This window comes from Miniopterus schreibersii (assembly GCF_964146895.1).
Source record: "Miniopterus schreibersii genome assembly, chromosome: 3".
Classification (NCBI taxonomy): Eukaryota; Metazoa; Chordata; class Mammalia; order Chiroptera; family Miniopteridae; genus Miniopterus; species Miniopterus schreibersii.
The window spans coordinates 20812942-20835689 of NC_138103.1; the positions used below are offsets into that span (position 1 = coordinate 20812942).

The 22748-nt window shown below is 47.0% G+C and overlaps 2 protein-coding genes across 8 annotated transcripts in view; one reads left to right on the forward strand and one right to left on the reverse strand.

Annotated features, from left to right (window-relative positions):
* The window catches only part of BMERB1 (bMERB domain containing 1), a 98558-nt gene extending 89164 nt beyond the window's left edge, over positions 1 to 9394 (forward strand). The window contains exons 4-6 of the mRNA XM_081132918.1: positions 3406 to 3520; positions 4794 to 4876; positions 7348 to 9394. Coding sequence (XP_080989044.1) covers positions 3406 to 3520; positions 4794 to 4876; positions 7348 to 7460 — 311 coding nt within the window. The 3' untranslated portion in view covers positions 7461 to 9394. The remainder of the gene's footprint in view (positions 1 to 3405; positions 3521 to 4793; positions 4877 to 7347) is intronic.
* Positions 9395 to 19568: 10174 nt separating this feature from the next.
* The window catches only part of MARF1 (meiosis regulator and mRNA stability factor 1), a 39230-nt gene continuing 36050 nt past the window's right edge, over positions 19569 to 22748 (reverse strand). For 6 of the 7 annotated variants that reach the window (XM_081132915.1, XM_081132917.1, XM_081132916.1 and 3 more), the window contains one exon: positions 19569 to 22118. In XM_081132915.1, coding sequence (XP_080989041.1) covers positions 21874 to 22118 — 245 coding nt within the window. In that variant the 3' untranslated portion in view covers positions 19569 to 21873. The remainder of the gene's footprint in view (positions 22119 to 22748) is intronic. The other variant, XR_013998474.1, reaches the window with a different exon arrangement.

Sequence of the window (22748 nt, forward strand, 5' to 3'; positions counted from 1 at the left end):
GAATGATCTTTGGATCTCTCTCTCCTTCTCTCCCCCTCCCCTCTCTCCCCTTCTCTCCTTCTCTCTCTCACTTGGGTACATGTTCCATTTTCTTGCTCTAGCATATGAGCCAAGCAAATCTACTCCATCTCTTTTCCATGATCTTCCCACAAAAGAGCCCAATTCTTGGGGCCTCTGTGTCCCAAGTTTAAACTTCCCAGGAGACTCTAATGGGCCCAACGTGGGTTGGCATCTCCATCTTGGGGGGAAGAATTCCCAGAGCCCACTGCTGGCTCAGAGGGACATGTGGGAGCCACCAAGGCAAAGGAGACATGAATGTGTGGCCACCGGGTCAGCCAAGGCCACCTCAGGCACTTCCATTTGGGGCTGTGACAGCCTCTGGAGAACGTGTGGAAATGGGTGTGAGTAGGAAGGGGGGTCTTTAGTTGACACAGTCACTGGGGTGCATGACTAACCAGGACCAGGACTGGGGTGAGGCAAACAAAGCGTTCAGCTGGAGCACAACATTTTCAGGAATCAGGATAAATAATATTTTAATGCAATATTAAAATGTCAAAATTCATGCAAAAAAAAAAATCCACAATGAAGCAAACACCAAAAGTTTAAAGAAGAGATTAGTGCTGATACTCAGTGGTCAGAGGCCAGGGATGCTAAAACTTGTAGGATGGGGGTAGTTCTGTATGAAGAATGTGTTCCTCCCAAAATGCCAAGAAACAGGCCACACAAGGTCATAGGGCCAGTTAGCAACAGAGCCCAGCTCCCTAACGCCAGTTGCATGGATTCCCCAGGAAATTGCGTCGTCCCAGTCACTTTTGTGTGGAAATTCAAATATTAACCTTGCTAACCCAATATCTTGAGCCAGAACTTGCCCATTGCAACCGGCTACTTTTCAGTCGTGACCAGTCAGCAAGGTGTTTAAAATTACTTAAATTAATGTAAGTGCAGACATGAGTTATCTCATGACCAGTCAGCAGCGTGTGGACATGGAAATAGTACACTCGTGCCCGGTCAGCAAGGTGTTAACGTTTTCTTTTCTCTGCTGCATTTTGACTCTCCTTCTCCCTGCCCCACCTCCCCTCCAACTCCTCCTTGAGAGTCTTCTGTGTACTCCCTGGACCAGTGCCAGGCTTCTGGGTGGATTTAGCTGAATTTAGGGGGGGAAATGTTGCTGCAGGCACCCCATCAATAAAAGTATTAAGGAGAGAGAGCACTGAATGGCTAAGAAAATCATGTTTTGCCAGCCAAGGTCAGAAAATAATTTACCAGCTCCCGATAGGAAGGAACACCTGGGACTCTCCTTGCCTTGAGGGCTTCTCAAGGACAAGCCAAGATGTTTCCCCACCCCCCACCCCCCCACTATCACCACTGCTGCCTTAGAGCTGGCTACAGAGGCCATGTTATCTTCCCCTTGGACATAGAAATAGTATCTCAAAGGTTTAGACTAGTGATTCTCAATCAGGAGCAATCTTGCCCCCCAGGGGACATTGGGCAATCCACTGACATTTTTGGTTGTTACAGCTGGGGGAGGAAGTGCTTCTGGCGTGAGTGGGTGGAGGCCAGGTATGCTGCAGAATATCCTATAATGCACAGGACAGCCCCCATAATAAAAAATTATCCAGCACAAATATCAACAGTGTCAAGGTTGAGAAACGTAGATTAAATAAAAACAAAAAGCTCATGAGAATATAAATATAATAGCTTTCAATTTACTAAGCACTTACCATTTACACGTTTATGCTGTATGATTTGCTTTTCCTTCATTAAATAAGCATTTGTTTCTTTTGTACCTGGTTTAGTAAATAGTTAACCTGGGGGGCATCTAATCATTTGTGCTGAGTCACACAGCTGGCAGGGGTGGGAGCTTGGGTGTCAAGCAAGGACCATCTTGTTCTACAGGGAGAGCTCACAGTTGTGATAGGGGCTACAGGCCAGGGAGACCGGTTAGGAGGCCACAGCATGGTCCAGGGAGAGGTGATGGTGGCCTGGACTAACAAGGTGTGCTGGTGGAGGTGAGAAGCAAGTTGGAGAGTCATGTGGGCAAGCACATGGAGATGTTAGGAATCAACTGTGTGATGCCAGCAAGCAGTGGGTACAATTGGTAAGCTGGTGGTCCTCATTGGCAAATAAGCGGGTGATGCTGGCAAGAAAAGGGTCATATCATTAATCAAGTGGCAGTGCCTATAGGTAGGTGAGGGGGGCCTCTAGGCAGGTAGGTGATGCCAGTGAGCAGGTGGGTGGGGCCTGGAGGCAGGTGCCTGGAAGCAGGTGGGTGGTACCTGCAGGCAGGTAGGAGATACTGGCAGAAAAGTTCTGTGACACAGACAGGCAGGTCAGCTACACTGGTGGGTGGCATGGATACTTGTGTAAGTAACTGGTTTGTAAGCTGGCACAGACCACTTTGAGTAGGTGGCTTCTCCCCTGAGTTCCTGGGAGGTGCATGAGTAGAGGGCTGCAGATGAGTACCCGGGAGGCTGGGGATGCCTGAACTAGAAAGAGATAGAAAACAGGGTGACTAACTTGGGGAAGGAGATTATCATTTCCTTGGAAGTCATTACGGACCCCCTGAGAGAGCTGAGTGAGCAGGGTACTCTGGTGAGTCTGTGGGCACTGTGTGAATTTACCTGCTGAGGGCTGGGAGGCCCTCTGCGATGCTGAAGAGTGATTTGTGGGGAATTCAGCCCACAGGACCCAGCATGGGAGAACTGATGCTACGACTGTCAATGTAGCAATGGCCAGGAATCCAGGGCTGCTACAAATTCCACCCCTTCCTCACTTCCCCTTCTGCTTAACAGAAGTAGATTTTCTCTCTTATCCAAATATTATATTCTCTTCGCCTTTGATTCTGTCTCTAAACCTAGAGAAAATTGACAATACCAGTCCTAGACAGGCAGATGGGTGAGCTGCCCCATGCTTTTTATCTTCTGAAGGGGTCTGAGCAGAGGGAGCTGCCCTCCTAGTTTCCTCAGTCCTCATTTCCAGCCCTGGTTCTTTTGTTTTCTCTTTGGTATTCTAGCCCTGGGTACTTGGGATAAGACTCGTGCCATCAACATGGGAGCTTTTCATCTAACAGACTGGTTTGCCCTCGCTATGGAGTATTTCCCTCCCAGCACCCCCACCCAGCCCTTCTCACCCTCTGCCTTCTTCAGCAGACCCCTTGCTGCTTTATTACCAATTACACAGTGCTCACCACATCTGAGCTCTGTGCTAAGCCATTTACTAACGTCACTGCGTGTAAGCCTCCCGGGGTGTATTTTACAAAGGAAGAAACTGAAGCTCAAGTTGCTTCCCCAAGTTCACCCAGCTGGTGAAAAGGTAGAGCCAGTATTCCAACCTTGGCCCCTCAGACTCAAGTTCTTTCAACAGTTTCACTCAATTATTTCTTTGCTGGTGTTTTCTCCTTCCCAGAAAAAGAAAAAACCAAGCTGCAGAAGCAGAGAGAGGATGAGCTAATCCAGAAGATCCACAGACTGGTGCAGAAGAGAGACTTCCTGGTGGATGATGCAGAGGTCGAGCGGCTAAGGTGAGTGGGCAACGTGTCCCCATGTACCAGGCTGTTGGAGCACAGCCCTCAGCTTCCTTCCAAATCCATCATCTGCTCCTGAGACTCACAGCTTTCCCTAACAGGCATGGCCTCGCCAAACTGTCCCCAAACACTGGATCCAAATGAACTCCAGCCTTCTGGCCTGAGAACCCATTTCACATTCAAGAGAAACTCAAATCCAGCTCCAGAAAGCCTTGCAAAAGGCCTGTGGGTCTTAACTGAATGTCATTTGAGGAAGTGAGCAGGGAGAAGTTACATCACATAACACACAGGGGTGCTTTCTACACATTCTCTTCACTGAACTTTCAACTCATCAAAGCATCTTCTAGAAGCGTCTGTTCATTTCTACAGAAACTCTGCCCCCTGTACTGACTTGCTTCCTTGTCTGCCCTGTCCACTTCTCAGCCTTGTTCTTTTCTTTCCCCTCTCATTGGTGGTTCTGATGCACCTCCTATCTGCAGACGCACTCACCACCTGGATCTGGACAACCATGGGCCCTGGAGCCACGGTGCACCTGAAGGCTCTAGAGGAGGCTGGGCTCAGGAAACGTGAATGTTATTCTTGAATATTTTTGTCCTGGAGCAAAGCCTTTGGAGCCCTCCACAAGGAAAGGGGCTCACAGGGCCTCTTCAAACCCAAAGGGCGACTTCCTCTTTATCTTCTGTGTCCTCCTGGGTCATCCAAGGCCCCAGGATGCACTTTGCCTAGCTCAGCCAGGTGTGGCCCACTGTCTTTGCTCCTGGTGACCCTTGGAAGAGCTGAGGTGACTTGCCCTCTGAGACCTGCCTTGCATCTTGTAGAAGCACGGGTGTCTAGGGTGAGTTAAGATATAGGGTCAGGAGAGGTGCTGCCCAGCACGCTGAACCCCTGGCAGGGAGACTGGGTCCTGTAATGTCCTTGCCTCTGCCCTGGGTCTCACCCACTCTCTGGGTAGGCATTTACTCCATTGTTGATATGTGTCTGCTTCAGAGCAGGTTCATCAAACACAGCATACAAATACCGTACACACATAACATAGAAAACATACCCACACCACGTAACAAAACACACAGGTACCACCCACACATAACACACACCAACATACATGTACCATCCGTCCATCCATCCATAGCACACAAGAACATACATGCACCAACCACAAAGCCTGTTACATGGTCCCACACACTGAACCTCTTGCCTCATTTCATCGGTTCCTTGATGCTGTCCTTGCTTACTCTACTTTCCTCTTGTCTTTACACATCTGTCTTCGCAGGGAGCAAGAAGAAGACAAGGAAATGGCCGATTTCCTGAGAATCAAGTTAAAACCTCTAGACAAAGTAACCAGATCTCCAGCCAGTGAGTGCATACATTATTCTACTCCTCCCATCCAAGAGAAAAGGAAATTTAAAAGCAGTCTGGGGTCCAGAGAAGGCACAACAAAATACCTATTAGAGATCAACCTTGTGCCAGGATGATGGTGGGCAGGGGCAGCCTGTGTAGTTGCCCAGGGCCCCATGCCTAGAAGGGTTCTGTGATGGTATCAGTGCTCAGCTATTGCTGTCTTCAAATTTTTAATAATTTTGGAACAAGGGGCCCTGCATTTTTGTTCTGCACTGGGTTCTGCAAATGATGTAGCCAGTCTGGCAGCAGCTGCCATTCTCTACCCACCCAGTTTGGTACGTTTCCTAGGAGAAGCTGGGTATTCGCTGAGGCCAGAAGGTGGGAACTGAGGCTCAGGGAGCTCTAGCCTCTTGGAGTTGGAATTTCTGAGGCAGTGGAGCCAGAATTATGCTTCTCAGAATATTAGCCTCACAAGATACTCAGCATAAAGGGTTTTGTGTGAAGTAAGTTTGGGAAATGCAGCATATTTGACTCTCTCTATATGGAGGGTCCTAATATTCATTAGCATATTAAACTGATAATAGGGTCTGCTGTCAAGAAACTGTCTTCTCTTTGTTGATCTAGTGAGGTTGCTATCAGTTATAAGAAATGGATGTCCAATTCAAATTGTCCCGAGCAAAAAAGGATTTGGAAGAAGAGCAACAAGAACCAGGGCTTCAGGGACTGGACACTGTTAGAACCCTTGCTTTTCTTCCATTTCTCACCAGCACCCCTCTTTGTATGTTAGCTCCATTTTTCTCCAACTATACAGGTCTTCTCTGTGGGGCAAGAACTCCAGATCCATAACTTACCAGTATCAAGGCAACACCACATATTTTCTCTCCTGGTATCTAAATATATCAGTCTCAGGGAAATATTCTAATTGGCCTTTCTTGGATTATGTTACCACCTCCTAGGCCTATTACTGTTATCAAGAGGCTGAGATACTGTGATTGGCCAGATCTGTGTCACATGCCCACTCCTGTAATCACAGGGACATGAAGTATCAGAGTTAAAGGGGATAGAAATCTTGCTAGGAAGACACAACCCCAAAGCTGCCACTGTTGACTACAGTTGCAAACCCAGTTTTCCTTGGTTATCTATTAACATCCCGTGAAAACACAGTTGTACACTGTGGGGGAATAAAGATAGAGAGGAGCCATGGTCCCTTCTGCAAGCCCCTAAAATTACAAGGTACATGATCCTTGGTCCCTGTGTAAATCCATCATCCTCAATGGACTGTCTCTTCTATGAAATAGAAATTAGAAAAATTCCACCTAACGCTGTGGAGGAGTAAGGAAATTTGCCTTCCGTTTAGGATTACGGATAGAAAAAGAATTCTGACAAGAAATCAAAACACCAAGCCTGTACCACATTCAAGGGGCCAAGTGTGGGGTCCAAATTTACACTACTTAACTAGTGCTGGAAACCCAAGTGGAAAAATTAAAAATGATCTAAAACCAGTGAAATCTCTGTGACCCCACAAATACAAAATTGCAGTAGGGACTCTTTAGCATTCTATAATACACAGTTCACAAATAAACAACCCCCATTAAGATAAACTCTCAATAAAAATGTAAAATCAATGAAGAATTGAACCACCCTGAGAGGAGTCCATAGAAGCAACAAAGAAAAAAGAGAATGCCTATTCTCCCAAGAACTAGAAATAACAGACTATCTAAAGGAGACAATAAGTATATTTAAAATTATTAAAGAGATAAGAGAAGGATACAACACAAAAATGAAAGAGGAGGATGCTATGAAAAAAGAATAAGTAGATTTACAAATGCTTAGTTTTATAAAAAATTATGGTTACTGAAGTAAAAACTCCATGGATTAAATACAGAGATACCTTTGATGGGAGGATTCATAAATTGGAAGACAGAGCTGAGAAAATTACCCAGAATGCAGCACAAAGACAAAAATATGAAAAATATGAGAGAAGCAATGAAACATGGAAGATAGAATAAGAAGGTCCAAGTTACATCTAATAGACATTACAAAAGAAGAGATAACAGAGAGTGAGTGGTGGAGGTATCTGAAAGGCTAATGAATGAGTGTTTTCCAGAAATAAAAAGGCATGAGCCCTCAGACTGAAGTTACTTGAACAAAATTCCCATTTTTTCGTTCACCAAATACTTCTTGAATGCCAGACCCTGTGATAGGCTTGGCAGATACCATGGCAGGGAGCACTGAATAGAATAAGGTTTAAAAGCTGTGACTGGAAGCTGAGGACTGAAAGCCAGTTAACCCACAGGGAACTGGGAACAGTGTGACCATATACAATGCATGCCAGTTCTCCCTATCACCTGACCTGTGGAGGTGAAGCAAGGTTTGGCCAGGGGTTGGGATGGGTCTGGGGCTGCAGATGGTCAGGGCTCTCCTTACCTCACTTCTCTCTCTCTCTCTTCTTCCCTCTCTTTCTCTGTGCTCCTACCTTGCTGCAGGCTCCCGAGCTGAGAAGAAAGCAGAGCCCCCACCTAGCAAGCCCACAGTGGCCAAGACTGGGCTGGCTCTCATCAAGGATTGCTGTGGGGCCACCCAGTGCAATATCATGTAGCCCTCATGTGGGGTGCCCCCGGGGCCACGGGGACTCCCCCTCCCATCCACTTGTCTTCATAGCCCCCATTTCACCGGGGCCCAAGAGCTCTCAAAGGCGGAAGGGGTTGAAGGCAAGCCTGTGACTGCTGCCAAGGGCCGTGGGCGCAGCAGGCGGGCCCGGCCGCCCTGTACAGAGTGTAGCAATAGGGAGTCCCTCACCGTAGCATGGCCCTCCCCAGAGCATGCTAAACCCAGGAGTCTGTCTCACTGTTTATCCAACCACCAGGAAAGGTCCGTCCTTGAAAAAGTATATCTCCACCTCTATCTAGCTGTATTTAACCCACCATGCGAATGACTTGGGAGAGGGGCATGATCCCCAGGTGTGTATAGTTGTGACTTTCAACAAGCTAGCACCATGTTGGACACATCCCCCCTCCACCCTCCTAGCTCTGCTGTCAGACCTGCCCCAAGGGGCACAGCTCCTGTCCCCAGTCTTTCCTTTCCCTGGGGCTGTGCCCTGGAGGGCTCCACACAGCCTACATACCTTGGAGACACAGAGGGCCCATCTGTAAAGAGTGAGCTTGTGTGTGGTGTCACGATCACATCTCCTGCTTTTTCCCCTCCCATGTCTGGGCACGGGTCATGCCAGGAGCATGTCCATTTGCTCTTGGTTCTTCCTTCCCTTGCAATGGCTACCCCAGGTATGTGGAGCGGAGGGGATGGCGCCTGGGCTGGAACACACCCAGTGCTTGGAAGAGGTAGCAGAATGCTGGAGGCTCCAACACCAAGGCAAGGGGAGACAAGCAGGGGACCCCGAGGAGATGCTAACCCAGGCACTCTTCCTCTATCCCAGGGGCCACCTGAAGGAGTGCCAGCAGGACCCCGCTCACCAGCCTAACACACAGACCTCTGTAAACAACAGTGGCAGGCGGGAGAGGCGGCCTGACCCTACCGTGTCCCATCATTTGGTGGTATATTTTAACCAGCCTAACAATTCCACCTGTGTAACTTGATGTACATATGCTACAGCCAGCTCGGCACAGCCCGTGTGACCTCTCTGTACGTGTGTGTCGTGACCGGCCTAAGTAGTTAGCATAACTCAAGATTTGCTGATGTGCAATCATCCATCGAAGAAAATAAAAATGGAAACCACGTACACAGCACTTTTAAAGTTTTTACTTTTTTCTTGACTTTGGAAGTAATCCATGTATGTATAGTAAGTCACTTTAAAAGTATAGAAAGTCGAAAGAACTCTTTGGGGTTTGGGGTTCTTTTTTTAGCTCCCTTAGTTACTCCAACTAGAGACCACTCTGACATTTTGGGGCATTTCCTTTCAGTTTTTTTAATGAATTTTTGTTTTTAATGACTGACATCCTATGTACCATTTTATAACCAGTTTTCTCCCCTCACTTAGCATTATATCACTCTCATTCTCCCACATCATTAAAAGCTATTTGTAAACATTAAACACTCATCATAAATATTTACAATGGCTGCTTAGTAATCTTCTGGATATACCATAATTTATCTGTTTACTTTCTATTGGACATTTAGGCTGTTTCTGTTTTTTTCGCATTATAAATAATATTATGATAAACATCCTGGGATAAAGCTTCATCTGAATTTCCGATTTTTCCTTAAGATAGACTCCTAGAAGTAAAGTTTTTAGGCCACCAATGGGGTGCATTTAAAAATATATATATTTGTAAATTAGAAGTAAATCTGAACCACTGGTCCCACTGGAATCATAAGTGCTTTGCACTGAGTTAGAAAGTCAGACTCAGCTGAAACAGAGGGATAAGACTTTTTTAGTACATCATTAGTATCTGGGATAAACAAAATAAAACAAAACAAAAACTCCTTGTCGTCTACAACATGCCTCATTAGGTCAGGCAAGCTTCAGAAGGGCAAATAAAAAACTACAGCAATCGGAGGTACGTGAGTAAACCAGCCAATGAAAGAATATTCTTGTTTTTTCTGGTCCTGGGTGGTGTGGGCTCAGTGGTTAGAGCGTCGACCCATGCACGGAAGGGCTTCGGGTTCGATTCCCAGTCAAGGGCATATACCTGGGTTGCAGGTTCGATCCCAGCCCTGGTTGGGGTGTGTGCAGGAGGCAACCAATTGATGTGTCTCTCTCACATCGATGTTTCTCTCTCTCTCCTCCCTGCCTCCCTTCCACTCTCTCTAAAATTAATCAATGGAAAAAATATCCTCAGGTGAGGATTAACAACAACAATAACAAAAAGTAAATCTGAATGTCAAGTCACAGCAGCTTTGGAGTTGACACGAATCTGTCTGAGGATCCAGAGCCTTGGGCTGATGGCCCCTCCCAGTGGACAGCAAGCCCCTCCCTCTCTGTCTCAGGTGCATTTTTGCTGCAGTCCCAGCTTTGGCCTGCACACCACTTTCTGCCATCCTGAAACTGAAGAGGGAGGCTCCCTAAGGCCACTGCCAGGGCCACCACACTGGCCTCAGCGAACACTGTCCTTCTTCATTGCCATGAAGCCAGACTTTAAGAGTTTCCCAGGGCTGCCATAATATGTTACCTCAGCCAGGCTGCCTTCAAACAACAGAAACTTATCCTCACAGTTCTGGAGTCCAGGAGTGTGAAATCAAGGCGTCAGCAGGGCCATGCTCCCTCTGAGGCTCTAGGGGAGAGTCCTTCCTTGCCTTTTCCAGCTCCTGGTGGCTCCTGGCAATCCTTATCTTCATTGTTCCAATCTCTACCTCTGTCTTCACATGGCCTTTTCCTCTGTATGCCTGACTGTGTCTTCTCCTCTTTTTATAAGGACACCAATCATTGGGTTTAGGGCCCACCCTAAATCCAGGATTATCTCCTCTTGATCCTTACCTTAATTACTTCTGCAAAGACCCTATTTCCAATAAGGTCGCATTCTGACACAGCAAGTAGACATGAATTTTGAGGGGACGCTATTCAACCTACTACACAGATGATTTTCACTCTTGCAATAAAAACTCAGGCTGCAAAGGGCCTGCCACTCTCCCTTGCCTGTGGAAAATGTGGGTGTGGAAGGCCTGACCTCAGACCAATTAAAGAGCAGTCACCAATTTAACAAGCCAAAGGAGATGGAAACCCTCATAAAAATCATGCCTGTGATAATCTGCGGAACCCTGGGGTGGACCTAACTTATGTTTCTGCTATTCCTATTGATTTTTTTTTTTATTAAAAAAAACAACCCCACCATTTATTTAGGCTTTTACAGAGAGCAGAAGAAAGAAGAAAGTAATAATTCAAGATGCTCCCAGATCACTAGGGCTGCCTGCAAAGCTGGAAAACCTTGCAGACCTCGGGACCGGAACACCCACACCTGCTTCTTTTGGAAGCTGGGGGAGGGGGAGGGAAGGATAATAACAGGAGTTACATTCGTTGAGAGCTTTTTGCTATGCACTGAACCATGTAGCCACATTTTCTCATTGGCTCCGCACATCAACCCGCAGGCAGACCCTATTATTACTTCCACTTTGCAGATGAGGAAGTTACCCAAGGTCACATGGGTAGTTAGTGGTAGGATCACCATACAGCATCCACCCCCTGTAACCTCAACAGTCCTTTTTCTTCCCATCAGCATTTAAACAAATCTCCTCCATTAAAAACAAACAACCCTCCATTCCAACTTCCCTAGCAGCCACCCCCTTCTCTTCTCTACATCTTCACAGCCTTCTTAAGACTTGTTCATCTTCTTACTGTTTACGTTTTTCTCATCTCTAGCTCCCTCTTCAACCTATTTTAACCTGGTTTCTGTCACTCTTCTTGTCACTCACCCCTCTCACCAGGGATGTAACCATTTGGTTATATAGAAGAGGAAAAATCTTTCTCTTTACCCATCTTGGGTTCTTCAGCTGGGGTTCTCTGTAAATTAGGACTGGCCAAAGATAGACAAACAAGTAAAACTAAGAGAAGTTTGTTAACTCATGCATGCACAGGTACACGGGGGTGGGGGGCGCCCAGCAGTGAGTAACCCAAAGAGGTGGTTAGAACTTGGGCTTATGTACCATCTGAGGCTAAAACAAAGGAAAGAGGTTCTGGGGGTTCTGGTGGGGGAAGGCAGTGGGAAGCAAGTTATGCATGCATAGGTGACTGGGAAAAGTATGGTAGACGGGTTGTTTAGTAGGGTTTGTTGTGCAGATTTAGGTCCTGCCTTCTCTATTGATAAGAGCCCTCCTCTTCTTGGTATGGGAGAGGGAGACACCTTTTACAAATGGGAATTTAAACTTTCTTTATAAATGGAAATTTCCTATATAAAAAAATCCTGTTTTTGGAGCTTTCCCTGCCGATTTTCAATGGCCTTTAGCTTGAAATAATCCATATGCCAAAGAGGCACCTTTTGGGGTGGCATAATCTGGCACCCCTCATTTACATCCAACTGACAAATGTCTGACCTCATGCTGCCCAAGCTCTGTTTCCACACACACTTGACTCCAAGACACTCCACTCTCTAGGTGTACCTCCCACCACTCAGAAAGGCATTTACCCAGCCCCTTTTCTCTTTTCCTGTCCTCAGGGCCTGGCCCTCAGCATTCTGCTCTTCCCCCTCTCCTGCTCTTGGATGGCCACCTGCACTCTGACTGCTCCTGGATTCTCTCTCTGGCCTAGACCTTTCTCCTACACTCAGACCCATGTCTCCCACTGCTTCCTGAATATCTCCATTTGGATCCAGAGTAGGCACCTCAAACATGACATGTCCTAAAACATGGGTCAGCAAACCAGCCCACCACTTGTTTTTGTAAATTAAGTTTTATTGGAACATGACCAAGTGCATTTTTCTATGTATTGTCTGTGGCTGTTTTTGTGCTGCAAAACCGAAGTAGCTTCTTAACTGGCCTCGTTGTTAGCATTGGTCATTCTCCACACAGTGGCCAGGTGATTTCCTGAATTATGCAGACCCAATTGTCATTCCCTCAAATGCTTTAAAACCATTCCCATGGCCATTAGGATGAAATTCATGTTCTTTTGTGTGGTTTAAAGGCCCTCTCATATCTGGCCCCTTCCTATATCCCTCTCCACCTCCCATCTGCTCACCTGGGTCCCTCTTTGTGCTGGGGCCACAGAAGGATTCTTGGGGTTCTTTGTTCTTCTTGTCATGTTCTCCATTGGCCCCTCTCCTGGACCTTCGCATGTTATTCCCCATGTCAAGAACTCAAGATTCCCTGCCAACTCTTTCTCTCTTTCACCTGTGTGCCACTCTGAAGCCAAAGTGGCCTTCCTAAAGTACAGATCTAACCGAGTGGGTTGCTTCTCAGTTTAAAACTCTCCTGTACCTTCATCTTGGGCTAAGGGAACAGAATGACTAGGGGCAGCTGGGAAGGAAGAAGGAACACTGAGCAGTGTCGAGGATGGTGTGTTCCGCAGCATCCAACTTGACCCAGAGGTCATGTGACTTTAAGATCTTCACGAAAAGGGCCCATAGAACTTTGCAGTAGGATGGGGTTAGCATGAGCAGTTTCAAGAAGGTGCTGGCATGGGAGCCAGATGCATTAGGCAGGGGAGGACTTCCTCACCCACTGATCCATTGGAGAGAGGGAGGGATCATCACCCATATTTGGCAGATAGAGAAACTGAGGCTCAGAGAGGGGAAGTGATCAGCCCAAGGTCACACAGCATGTAAGTGTTGGAGCCAGGACTTGAATCTGAAAGCAGAGTGAGAGCCAGACACAAGGTGTTTATTTCTCATTCCTAATCTCAGCAGCATCAGCACCCCATTCTCTGTTGAGCTGGACTCAGTGAGAGGTGATTCATAGCCATTCCAGCAGCAGCTGAGCCTCTTATAAACCTTAACAGTCCGGGAGGGTGGCTGGACAGCCCTGAACTATGGGAGCTCACCTGCTCAGCTCTTCTGCAGCTTGAAAAGAAGTCATTACAACCTGCCCAATGCCATCAGCCAAAACTCACATGCCTGTCACCAGCCGGACAGCTGGGTGGGCAGCAGAGGCCAAGGCAAAGCACTCAAGAAAGCTGGCTTGCCCCAGCTGATTTGGCTCAATGGTTAGAGCATCAGCCTGTGGACTGAAGGGTCCCAGGTTCGATTCCGGCCAAGGGCACGTACCTGAGTTGCAGGCTCCATCCCCAGGTCAGGGCACGTGTGGGAGGCAACCAATCGATGTGTCTCTCTGTCCCTTCCACTCTCTCTGAAAAGCAATGGAACAAATATCCTTGGGTGATAAAAAAAGAAAAGAAAAGAAAAAGCTGGCGTGAGGAACAGATGTCAGGCCATTTTCCCATTCGTTCATGAGTTAATTCTCCTACAGGCATCAGGTACCTGGGAGCACAGAGATGAACCAGACAGGGATGGTCCTACTTTTGTGCAACGTATGTCCTAGTGAGAGAAAGGACGTCAAACAGGAGGGCAAGGAGGGGTGGCCTCCTCGCCAGAGTTAAGTCTGAACAGAGCCCACTGACCAGCAGGATTAGCAAGAGGGAAAACAACTGAGAAAGTGAGGGCTGGGGCTGGGAGTCAGCCTGCCTGGGTTAAAACCCCAGCGGAAGCCCTCCCTGTGTAAACCCCGACCTTAAGAGGAGAGAATGGGAGGGTTAAAGGAGACAATATGTGGGAGGGCTGTAGAGCAAGACACGCAGTCAAGTCGAAGATCATTTGTTAAATCTAAAGGTAGGGAGCTGTGAAGTCAGAAGGCTGCCTGTTCGCTGGGGGTCTTGAAGGGCCTGGGGCTGGGGGCTAGGGAGGAAGAGAGGGGGAGGAGGAGGACCTTCCCAGGTGGACATGTTGCAATGTGACAATGTTGTTGTTACCCCCATTCCAAGTCCTTCTTCACAATGTCTGCACCGTCCCTGGGGCTTGCGGTCCCACAGCACGTGGCCAGGATTGCTCCCCTCCACCAGTTCTTCACACCCCTCACCTCCCTTCTCACAGACATTCCCTCCCTTAACTCCTGCTAAGTCCCATGTGCAACTTGGCCCCTCTTCTCTGCTCACCACAGAAGCCAAGCTGCACGAAACCTTGGAATACACAGCCGACCTTCCAGAACATTTATGGAGGTGGGAGGAGGTTATGTCACAGCCACACAAACCAGTGAAGCAGGACGATTCTATTCCGTTTCCACCAGCTCTGCTGACAGCAGCCGTATGGCTCACCCTGTCCCCAGGCCTCCTCCCACTGTATTGGAACTATTGGGCTCCTCTAGCCTTTGGCTAACTGTGACTCTAGGCACCCATCAAGAGTCCAGAGAAGCTGCAGCTGTGCTGCTAGCCAGCTCAGGGCTCACCTCCACCCACAAACATTTATTCCTCCCCTGAGAAGATATCTGTGGCTCACTGCTCCTCCTCCCATAAAAAGAGCAGCTACTTCACATTGGGTTTTGATGAGCAGTTGTGGACTTGCTCCGTTCCACTAGGAGGGTGGTGCACAGAGGCTGCAGGAACGTGGGAGGGGTCAGCAAATGGAGTCTGGGGTTTAGGGACTTTCTTGAGGGAGAACACATTTCTGCAGCAGGGAGAGGAGCTAGAGAAGGTGAGGCTGGGGGTGGCATGGGGGTCTGGGGGCCACCCTGCCTTGAGGGCCTCTCAGTATCCCCCACTGTCCCCCATGCAGAGCTGGAGCTCTCTGCATTAGGATCCTCTGGGTTGTAAGTGATCAAAACTCAAGCCAAACAGGCAAAAAAATAAGGGCATTTCCTGGCTCCTGGGCTGGGATGTCCTGGGATCTAGAGTATCAAACGATGCCACCTGGACTCAGTGTTTTTCCACCTCTCCATTCTGCCTCCCTTGTGCTGGCTTTATCCTCAGGTATAGTCGCCTTGTAGGGCCCATGACAATAGCACTCAGCTTCTGGTCTCCCCGGCCTCTCAGAGTAACACTCCAGCGAATTCAACAAAAATCCCAGCATGGAATCTGCCAGGCCTGGTTAGGGTCGTGTTAAAAGGTAGACTAAGGCATCTTAAAAAATTTTAAGAGTTTATTTGAGCAAAACTCAATTAAGATCTGGCAGCATCCAATGTAGCAGATAGTACCTCTGAAGAGCTGCTCAGAATGAAAGGCTTTTATAAGCAGAAGGGAACAGGAATGAGAAAGTTACTATACTTAGCAAAAAAGTAAGTTGGTTATCACCAGGTCATGTTCCTTATAGGGGGTGGCAGGGGTCTATCAGGCAGATGACCTAACTAGGGCTGATCCGGTGATTCCTGGTGGACTGGTTTAAGGTTCCATTTCTGGGAGAGGTGAAACTGTAATTAAGTCTTGGTTTGGTGATGTGAAGCTTAGCATAAGTGGCTCCATTTTGGGCCTGTTGTCTTGTTTTCAACAGTCATGCCCATCCTGCCCTGGCCAGGTAGCTCGGTTGGTTTGAGCATTGTCCCAATATGCCAAGGTTGCCAGTTCCACTCCCGGTCATGGCACATACAACAATCAAACAATGAATGTATAAATAAGTGGAACAACAAATCTCTCTCAAATCAACCCTGTGCCCATCCTGGAATCACTTGCTGGGCCAGAAGGTGTGGTTCTCTGCTTAGGCAAGCTGGGGGCCAAAGGCTGAACCTGGAGCCAGGGGGAGGAGAAGGGTGTCAGCCCAGTAGTGCCAGAAGAGGAGAGAATGGATTCTGGGAAGTTAAAAACAAGGGTCCACTGCCTTTTAGAAAATAAGAAACAGGTTATTTTAAAAATATATCTTTATTGATTTCAGAGAGAAGAAGGGGGAGGGAAACAGAAACAGCAATGATGAGTCATTGATTGGCTGCCTCCCCCAACCAGGGATTGAGCCCACAACCTGGGCATGTGCCCTGACGGGGATCTCCTGGATCCTAGGTCGATGCTCAACCACTGAGCCACACCCGGCCAGGTGAAACAGGTTTTTAGAGAGGGGCAGGGATTTGCTAAGGTCATCAGCGAGCTCACCAAAAACCAGGACAGAACTCAGATCCCTGGTTGGATTCAATGCTCTGTGTCCCCTTCTTTCTCTGTCATCCAGCCCAGCCCCATAGGCAGCCTAGGCTCAAAAGAAGTCAAGCTGACACTGGGACTGCCAGTCCCCTGTGGGTCCCTAGCATGGTCTTCACCCAAGAGCTGCTTGTTCAGATTCAAGCAGCAACTGTTTACCCACAGGAACCGCAATCTGCATGTTTGGAAGGGGAGAGTCCCTGAGGAGGCACTCCTGTGGCTGCAGGTGTTGGTGGAAGCGTGGCTCTGGGACAGTCAGCTCCCATCCTGACTGCCCCATCTCAATCTCCAGAGAGGCCCAGAAGCCTGCACAATAGTAAGACGATTTTTTATTTTGAAATAATTTTGAACTCACACAAAGAATTCCTATACGTCCTTTTACTCAGATTCACTGGTTGCTGGCATTTTTGTGGCATCTGCTTTATCATTCACTGCCTCTCTCTCTAGAATAACTTCAGTTGCAGACGTAATGTTGCGTCACCCTTAAATCCTCCAGTGTGTATTAAAGAACATGGGTGTTCACTTTCATATTAGTGACATAATACTGTTCTCTAGTATTTACATTCTATCAGTTCTGCCAATAATTTGCCTTATGGCAACTCTCCTCCTCCCCTATCTGGGATCTGGTCCAGGAACAAGCGTTGCTTTTCGTTGCCACATCTCTAATCATCAGTTGTTTCTGTCTTTCATGACCCTGACAATTCTGAAGAGCCCGGGCTAGTGGTTTTAGTAGACAGCCTGCATTTTAAACATTTCCCTGGTGAGGAGATGTCCTCTCTGACTACAGAACTACTAACCCTGAGGGGTCTTCCTGTTTGAGCCCGAGTCCTGCTGCCATGGGGGAGGCAGGAAGGTGCAGCTAGGCCCACGTCTTACTCATTGGAGTCCCCACACCTGGCTCAGTGCCTGGCACCCCTGTGGGGGCCTCAGTAAAGATTGGACTTGGGAGCTGTGTAGACCAGGGCCTCCAGCCAAGCTGTGCCAGAGTGATTTGGCCAATGGCTCAGCCTCTCCAGCTTCACTTTCCCCATCTGTAACCCAGTGTGTGGGTGGAGACCCAGTGTTTGGTTTAGCCTGTCTTTAAAAGCCATTTCACCTTTGAAGTTTGGTTGTTGGCCCTCAAAAGGTTTAGCTCAGGACCCCTTTCCTCCCATGCTTGAAGCTGGATAGGATGTCTTAGGCCTCCTATGTCAATCACCAACTCATTCATCAAATACTCACCCATCGTCTAGGAGGCGGGGCCTGTGACTTGCTTCTAACTAATGAAGTTGGTCAAGATGATGGGAGGTCACTCCCTTGATTAGGTTCCATTATATAAGGCTCCCTCTTAGCAGACTGGAGAGAGGTTCTCCCTGCTGGCTTGATGAATTAATTTGCCATTTGGAGGCAGCCCCTGTGGCAGGGAACTGTAGGTGGCTCTAGGATTTGCAGGTGGCTTCCAGCTGACAGTCAACAAAACCCAGGGCCCTCAGTCAGGAGGGGGGATGGTCAGCAGGGGTCAGGCCTCAGAGTCCACGCCAGGTGCTGGATCTGGGAAGGCTTTCCGGCACAGATGGAAGGGGAAGAGGCCTTCACTTGAGCTGCCTGCAGCGGTGGGAGAGATGGTGCCAGGATCTGCCCTGCCAGCCTGGGTCACCCCGACCACTGCAGTGCTCCTGGCTGGTTCACTGCTGTGGCACCAGTTACTTAGCTTCTACCTGCAGTTGTTTCTTCCCCTCTTCCTCCTCTGTCCCCTTGTTCCCTATTTTCAAGTCCTTCCTTGCCAGAAAATGTGAATTCTTCTCTTCAACTTGCTGAGGAAAGTTCTGGCCTCAACCTCTGACTTGAGGTGATCTCATTCCACCCACCTGAAGAGGGGTTCTCTTTCTTACTGTCCTAAAATTTGCCAAATTTGTCCCAAAGGCAACCATGTTTCCTCATATTCCAACCTAAGCTGTTCCCCAGGGCTGCCTATCTCCCAGAGAAAGACTAGAACTCTCCCAGGAAGAGACTCGACAGTTAGCCCTGAAAGTATTAATTCAAACAAGCAAATTGGATCTGTCTTCTTTGCATCTCTCCCCATAGAGTTGTTAGATGAGGCTGTTGCTGTAATCACATTAGCAGCTGGGAGACGCGCCAGCTACTACAGGAGTGTGATGGAAAGCAGCGTGGGAGAGTGCAAGGTCAAGGAAGGCAGAGGTGAGGACCACGCTGACTGCTGGCTTATGGGGCAATGAGTCAGGGTTCCTGCTCCTTCCCCAGCCCCAGAGCCAATCCTCAGAGCAAGTGGAGGCTACAGCAGGTCACTGGTGTGGGAGGAAGCAGGGATGTTTCTGAGCTGTGACTCAGTCTTTGTCCACAGAAGCAGCTAGAAACCAGACAAATCTCAACGAATGATGCTCCTTGTGATGGAGACAGGTGGGTTGATTGCACATTTGGAGTTAGGACCCAGAGGATCTTATCTCCTCTGTGTGGAGAGGTCTGCTCTCACTCAGTCATTGTCTAGGCTACCTTCTCCAGGCCAGATGGGAAATGCACAAAGATAAATGTGACACCCCGTTTCAAACTCTAAGCTAGACCTACAAAACCTCCCTGCCCTGCTCTAAAGGGGCATGGTGGCCCCTCAAGTTTTTCTGCAAAAATTTGCTACCATGAGAGAGGTTTTGAAAGGCTTGCCAAAGGCTTTCAAGAGCTTCTTAATGCTGAACTTTTAAAAAATTGCACTTTATCAAGAGGCAATTTACCCAAACATTCGAGTCTCATCTAGGTCCTTTCAGATCTGTACAAGGGGGTGAGTGGTAACGGTGGTTTCAGGCGAAGGGCTTCACAATGGAATCTATGAAAGAAGTTTTCCAAATGGGCTTATTCAAAAAGCATGCCTGGCAGTGACCAAGACTAGGGTGGCTTGCAAAATGGCTTTCTTTCACAGGGAGGGTGCGCATGGGAATTATCTGTTTTGTGGCTGGAGCATTCTGTGGTTATTGTATTTTCCTTGCACATTACAACCTGAAAATAGGTTGGAAACCTCAGAGAGTCCTGACCACAAAGGGCCAATATCCGGTCACCTGCCAGGGCTGGATGCTGAATTAAAAGGGCCTCCAAAATGTCAGACCAATTTGTGCTCCCCCTCATATTTTCAGAAAGGGTGAAAAGCTGGGGGAACCCAAAATGAAAAGATGACAAAACTGGACTGGTTTATACCCTCCCCTCAAACACACATTCACTTGGAAAACTCATATTGGATGCTTGCTTGTAAAGTTTATTGACAACTGTTTGGTCCCAACACACAAAACAGCACTTGAACCACAAAATGTGTTCAAACAAAGTAGACGGTTAAGAAAAACATCTCTCCCCCAAGCCCAATCCAAAACAAACAGTGCAAGATGGGGAAGGGGTTTTTGGTGATAACTTTTGTTTTTTTTTTTGTTTTTTTTTTTAAGATAAATCTAATCCAGTACATCTTTCCACCCAGAAATCAAGAATTTCATTGTCTTAATTCTCATACATCATTTTGTCACATCATTTCATTAAGCCTCTGGATAAAAAAATAGGTAGCAATTGGACTGGCCATTGTGGAGTACATTAGGAACACAATAAACTTCTGCTGTATTTTCCTATCTTCAAACAGCAAGTTATTCGAGTCACACACACATCCCAGGCTGGCTGGAGACTCCAGCGAATGGTGCGACCACACTCACATGACAGCACACTTCAGTCTCTTGTTGCCCAAAGAAACTGCTCTTTGAGACTGTTCCTTGTGACTTGTAATAGTACCTCTTATGTTTTTAAAGACCACAGTTCTTTACATGAGAGCAAAACTAAAGTCCAAGTATGCAAACTCAGCTTTATGAAATCTCAGAATAAGGCAACCGATGTTCTCAACCCTAACTCTATCACATTGTTTAAAAGCTTCTTTTAAAAAACTGCACATTTGCATGTACTTCCTGTCCCACTATGTCTGTGGAGGAAACGCCTTCAGAGGGATCAGAGTGCCATCACGCTCAGCAGGCTTTTCCAGTGTAGTTCCATCTTGATTGGGGCTACATCTCGAGAACTGGGAATCACTGGCTTCATAGAAAAGATTTGGGGAACAAACATCTATCTTGTAAAAATCTCTCTATAGCCCTTATTTTGTGGCATTTCATCAAAATGCTGGCTATAAAATCAGAGCCCATTTTCTGGCTTTCCAGAAATTACAAAATATAAACATTTCCCCCAAAGAAACCATCTAACTAGTGGAAGACCTTTTGTCAACAGGTTCTTTCTGCTCTATGAATGACTCCGCTTTTGCCCAACAAATACAACCCATTGTAAATGTCAGGTTCTCCAGGAGCGGCGAGAGGCCATCTGTCACCGGATGCCTCAGCCACCTTGGGGCGAAAGTCATTCAACAGGGCAGTGCTCCCTCAAAGGCTGGCTTTTCCCAAATGCCAACATCAGATACCACAAAAAACCTGAACGTGCTTCCAACAGTGAGAAGTAACCGAGTTAAAGTACACACTATTAAGACACACAAAAACATACACATAGAGCTTCCCGACTACCAAAACCAGCTTTAAAATTACAAAAACCAAGTTAAGTTGATCAACCTTGGCCTTTATATGTTTAGATAGAATTTCTGTGTGTTCCCAGTGGAAAGAGTATCCGTACCGCCCCAGATAAAGCACCGCACCCCTCGGCTCTGATTTGTAATTATGCACTGCATATCTGAGAAAATCAGACACTTCCCAACACTGCCTCTTGACACACAATACTGTGTGGACTTCAAATGCTGATTTTAAATTCATGACACCAAAGCAATCTTCCTTTTCCTTTACTGAATGCATGTCAAACTGGAAAGGGAAGCTTAAATCATCCTCAACCTTCTAGAAGCTCCTAAATGGAACCCCAAAGTGGAAACATTTAAAAAATTTTGTGATGAAGCCACATTTGTCAACTACAGACATAGTCAAATAAAAAACAAGGCACTCTTACAAGTCACATGGAAGCCAGGAACCTTCACACCTAACCTGAAAAAACATTCTTACCTCTGGCCCACCCTTCGTCAGTGTGTGATCACGCAGGGCCACTGAACAGGCTTTGCTTCAAGACACATCATGCATATGATTAATACTGTCTGAAAACATCAGTAAGCAAAGGCTGAGACTATATTATGCTACATGGAGGATTATACCACTGATGTGGCCTAATGGAAGTAAAACTACTTCCTTCTAGACAAGTTCTTACTGCTTTCTTCTTAAGGAACACCATTATATTTCATAATAATTAAGAAAAAAATTGGTAAAATATATTAAGAATTCTTTAACAAATTCCAGAAGTTTGTTGTTGTTGCTGTTCAAATAATTTAGGGGGCAGGGTAGAAAGAAAAACTTCAGCTCCAAGCTGTGTTCAATGGAAAAGAAACAGAACATATGGACTACATCTAAGGCTGGAGGAGGTGGCTTCGAGGGTTTTCATTAAAACAGCAAAGGCTGTGTTTTCTGAACCCACTTTTGTGTGCAGAATCAGACAGTGTTTTCCCTCCTAATTCTATGTTCAAAATGAGTCAAAGCTTGGTTATAGGTGCAAAGGAAAAGTTGGCTGCCAATTTTACTCTATTTTTGGGTTGCTTTTTGGCTGGGCTTTCCACAGGGCCCCTAATGAGCTGCGACTCTGGGGCTTCCGAGGGGAGGCAGGGAGGTGCCGGGACAGCGGCTGAGACGCAAGATGAGCTGGAGTCAGAGGTCAGCTTTTTGTTATTTACTGGTACTGGAATTTCAGTGTTCTCTTCTTGGTTTAAAATCATAATTTCTGTAAACACAGAAAAGCAAATAGATTCAGTCCTAGGACCTGTAAGAAGTGTCTGTTTCTCTCTCATATTTTCACAAAAAATATTTTAAAAATAACACCTCAAATGTGACACCCATGCCACCATTTACATATTAGCTATGTAGCTTATGCGTGACTAGAGATCAATAATATTATGCGTCACAGCCAAATATTTATATAAACTGCATCTCAGTTCTCCCCTGTATTACAGAGTTTTAGAGATCTTCATTTTTGGCTATAAATCAATGGGCAATGATTTAAAAACTTTTTTTTTCTACTTTGGATTCTCTGCCCATTTACTCTATAAGGTAATTAACTACCCATAAGCCACACATGACTTTAAGACTTTCAGACCACAAGGGGCCCTGGTCCTTACTCTGCGTGTCTAAGGTCAGGGTGAGGGGTAAGGGGAGAGAGGCACAGAAGCCAGGTGCGTGGCTCCCCTTCTATTTTCCAGATAAAAAGCCTCGGCTCTTTCACTGGGCAACAATGCCGAATGCTGAATGCCTCTTGAGAAGACGAAGGGCTGTGAGGTCAGGAGGCTGCCCCTGTGATCTCCTGGAAAGCAGCTCGGCAGGGTGGGGAAGGACCATCAACAAAGGGAAGACGAGG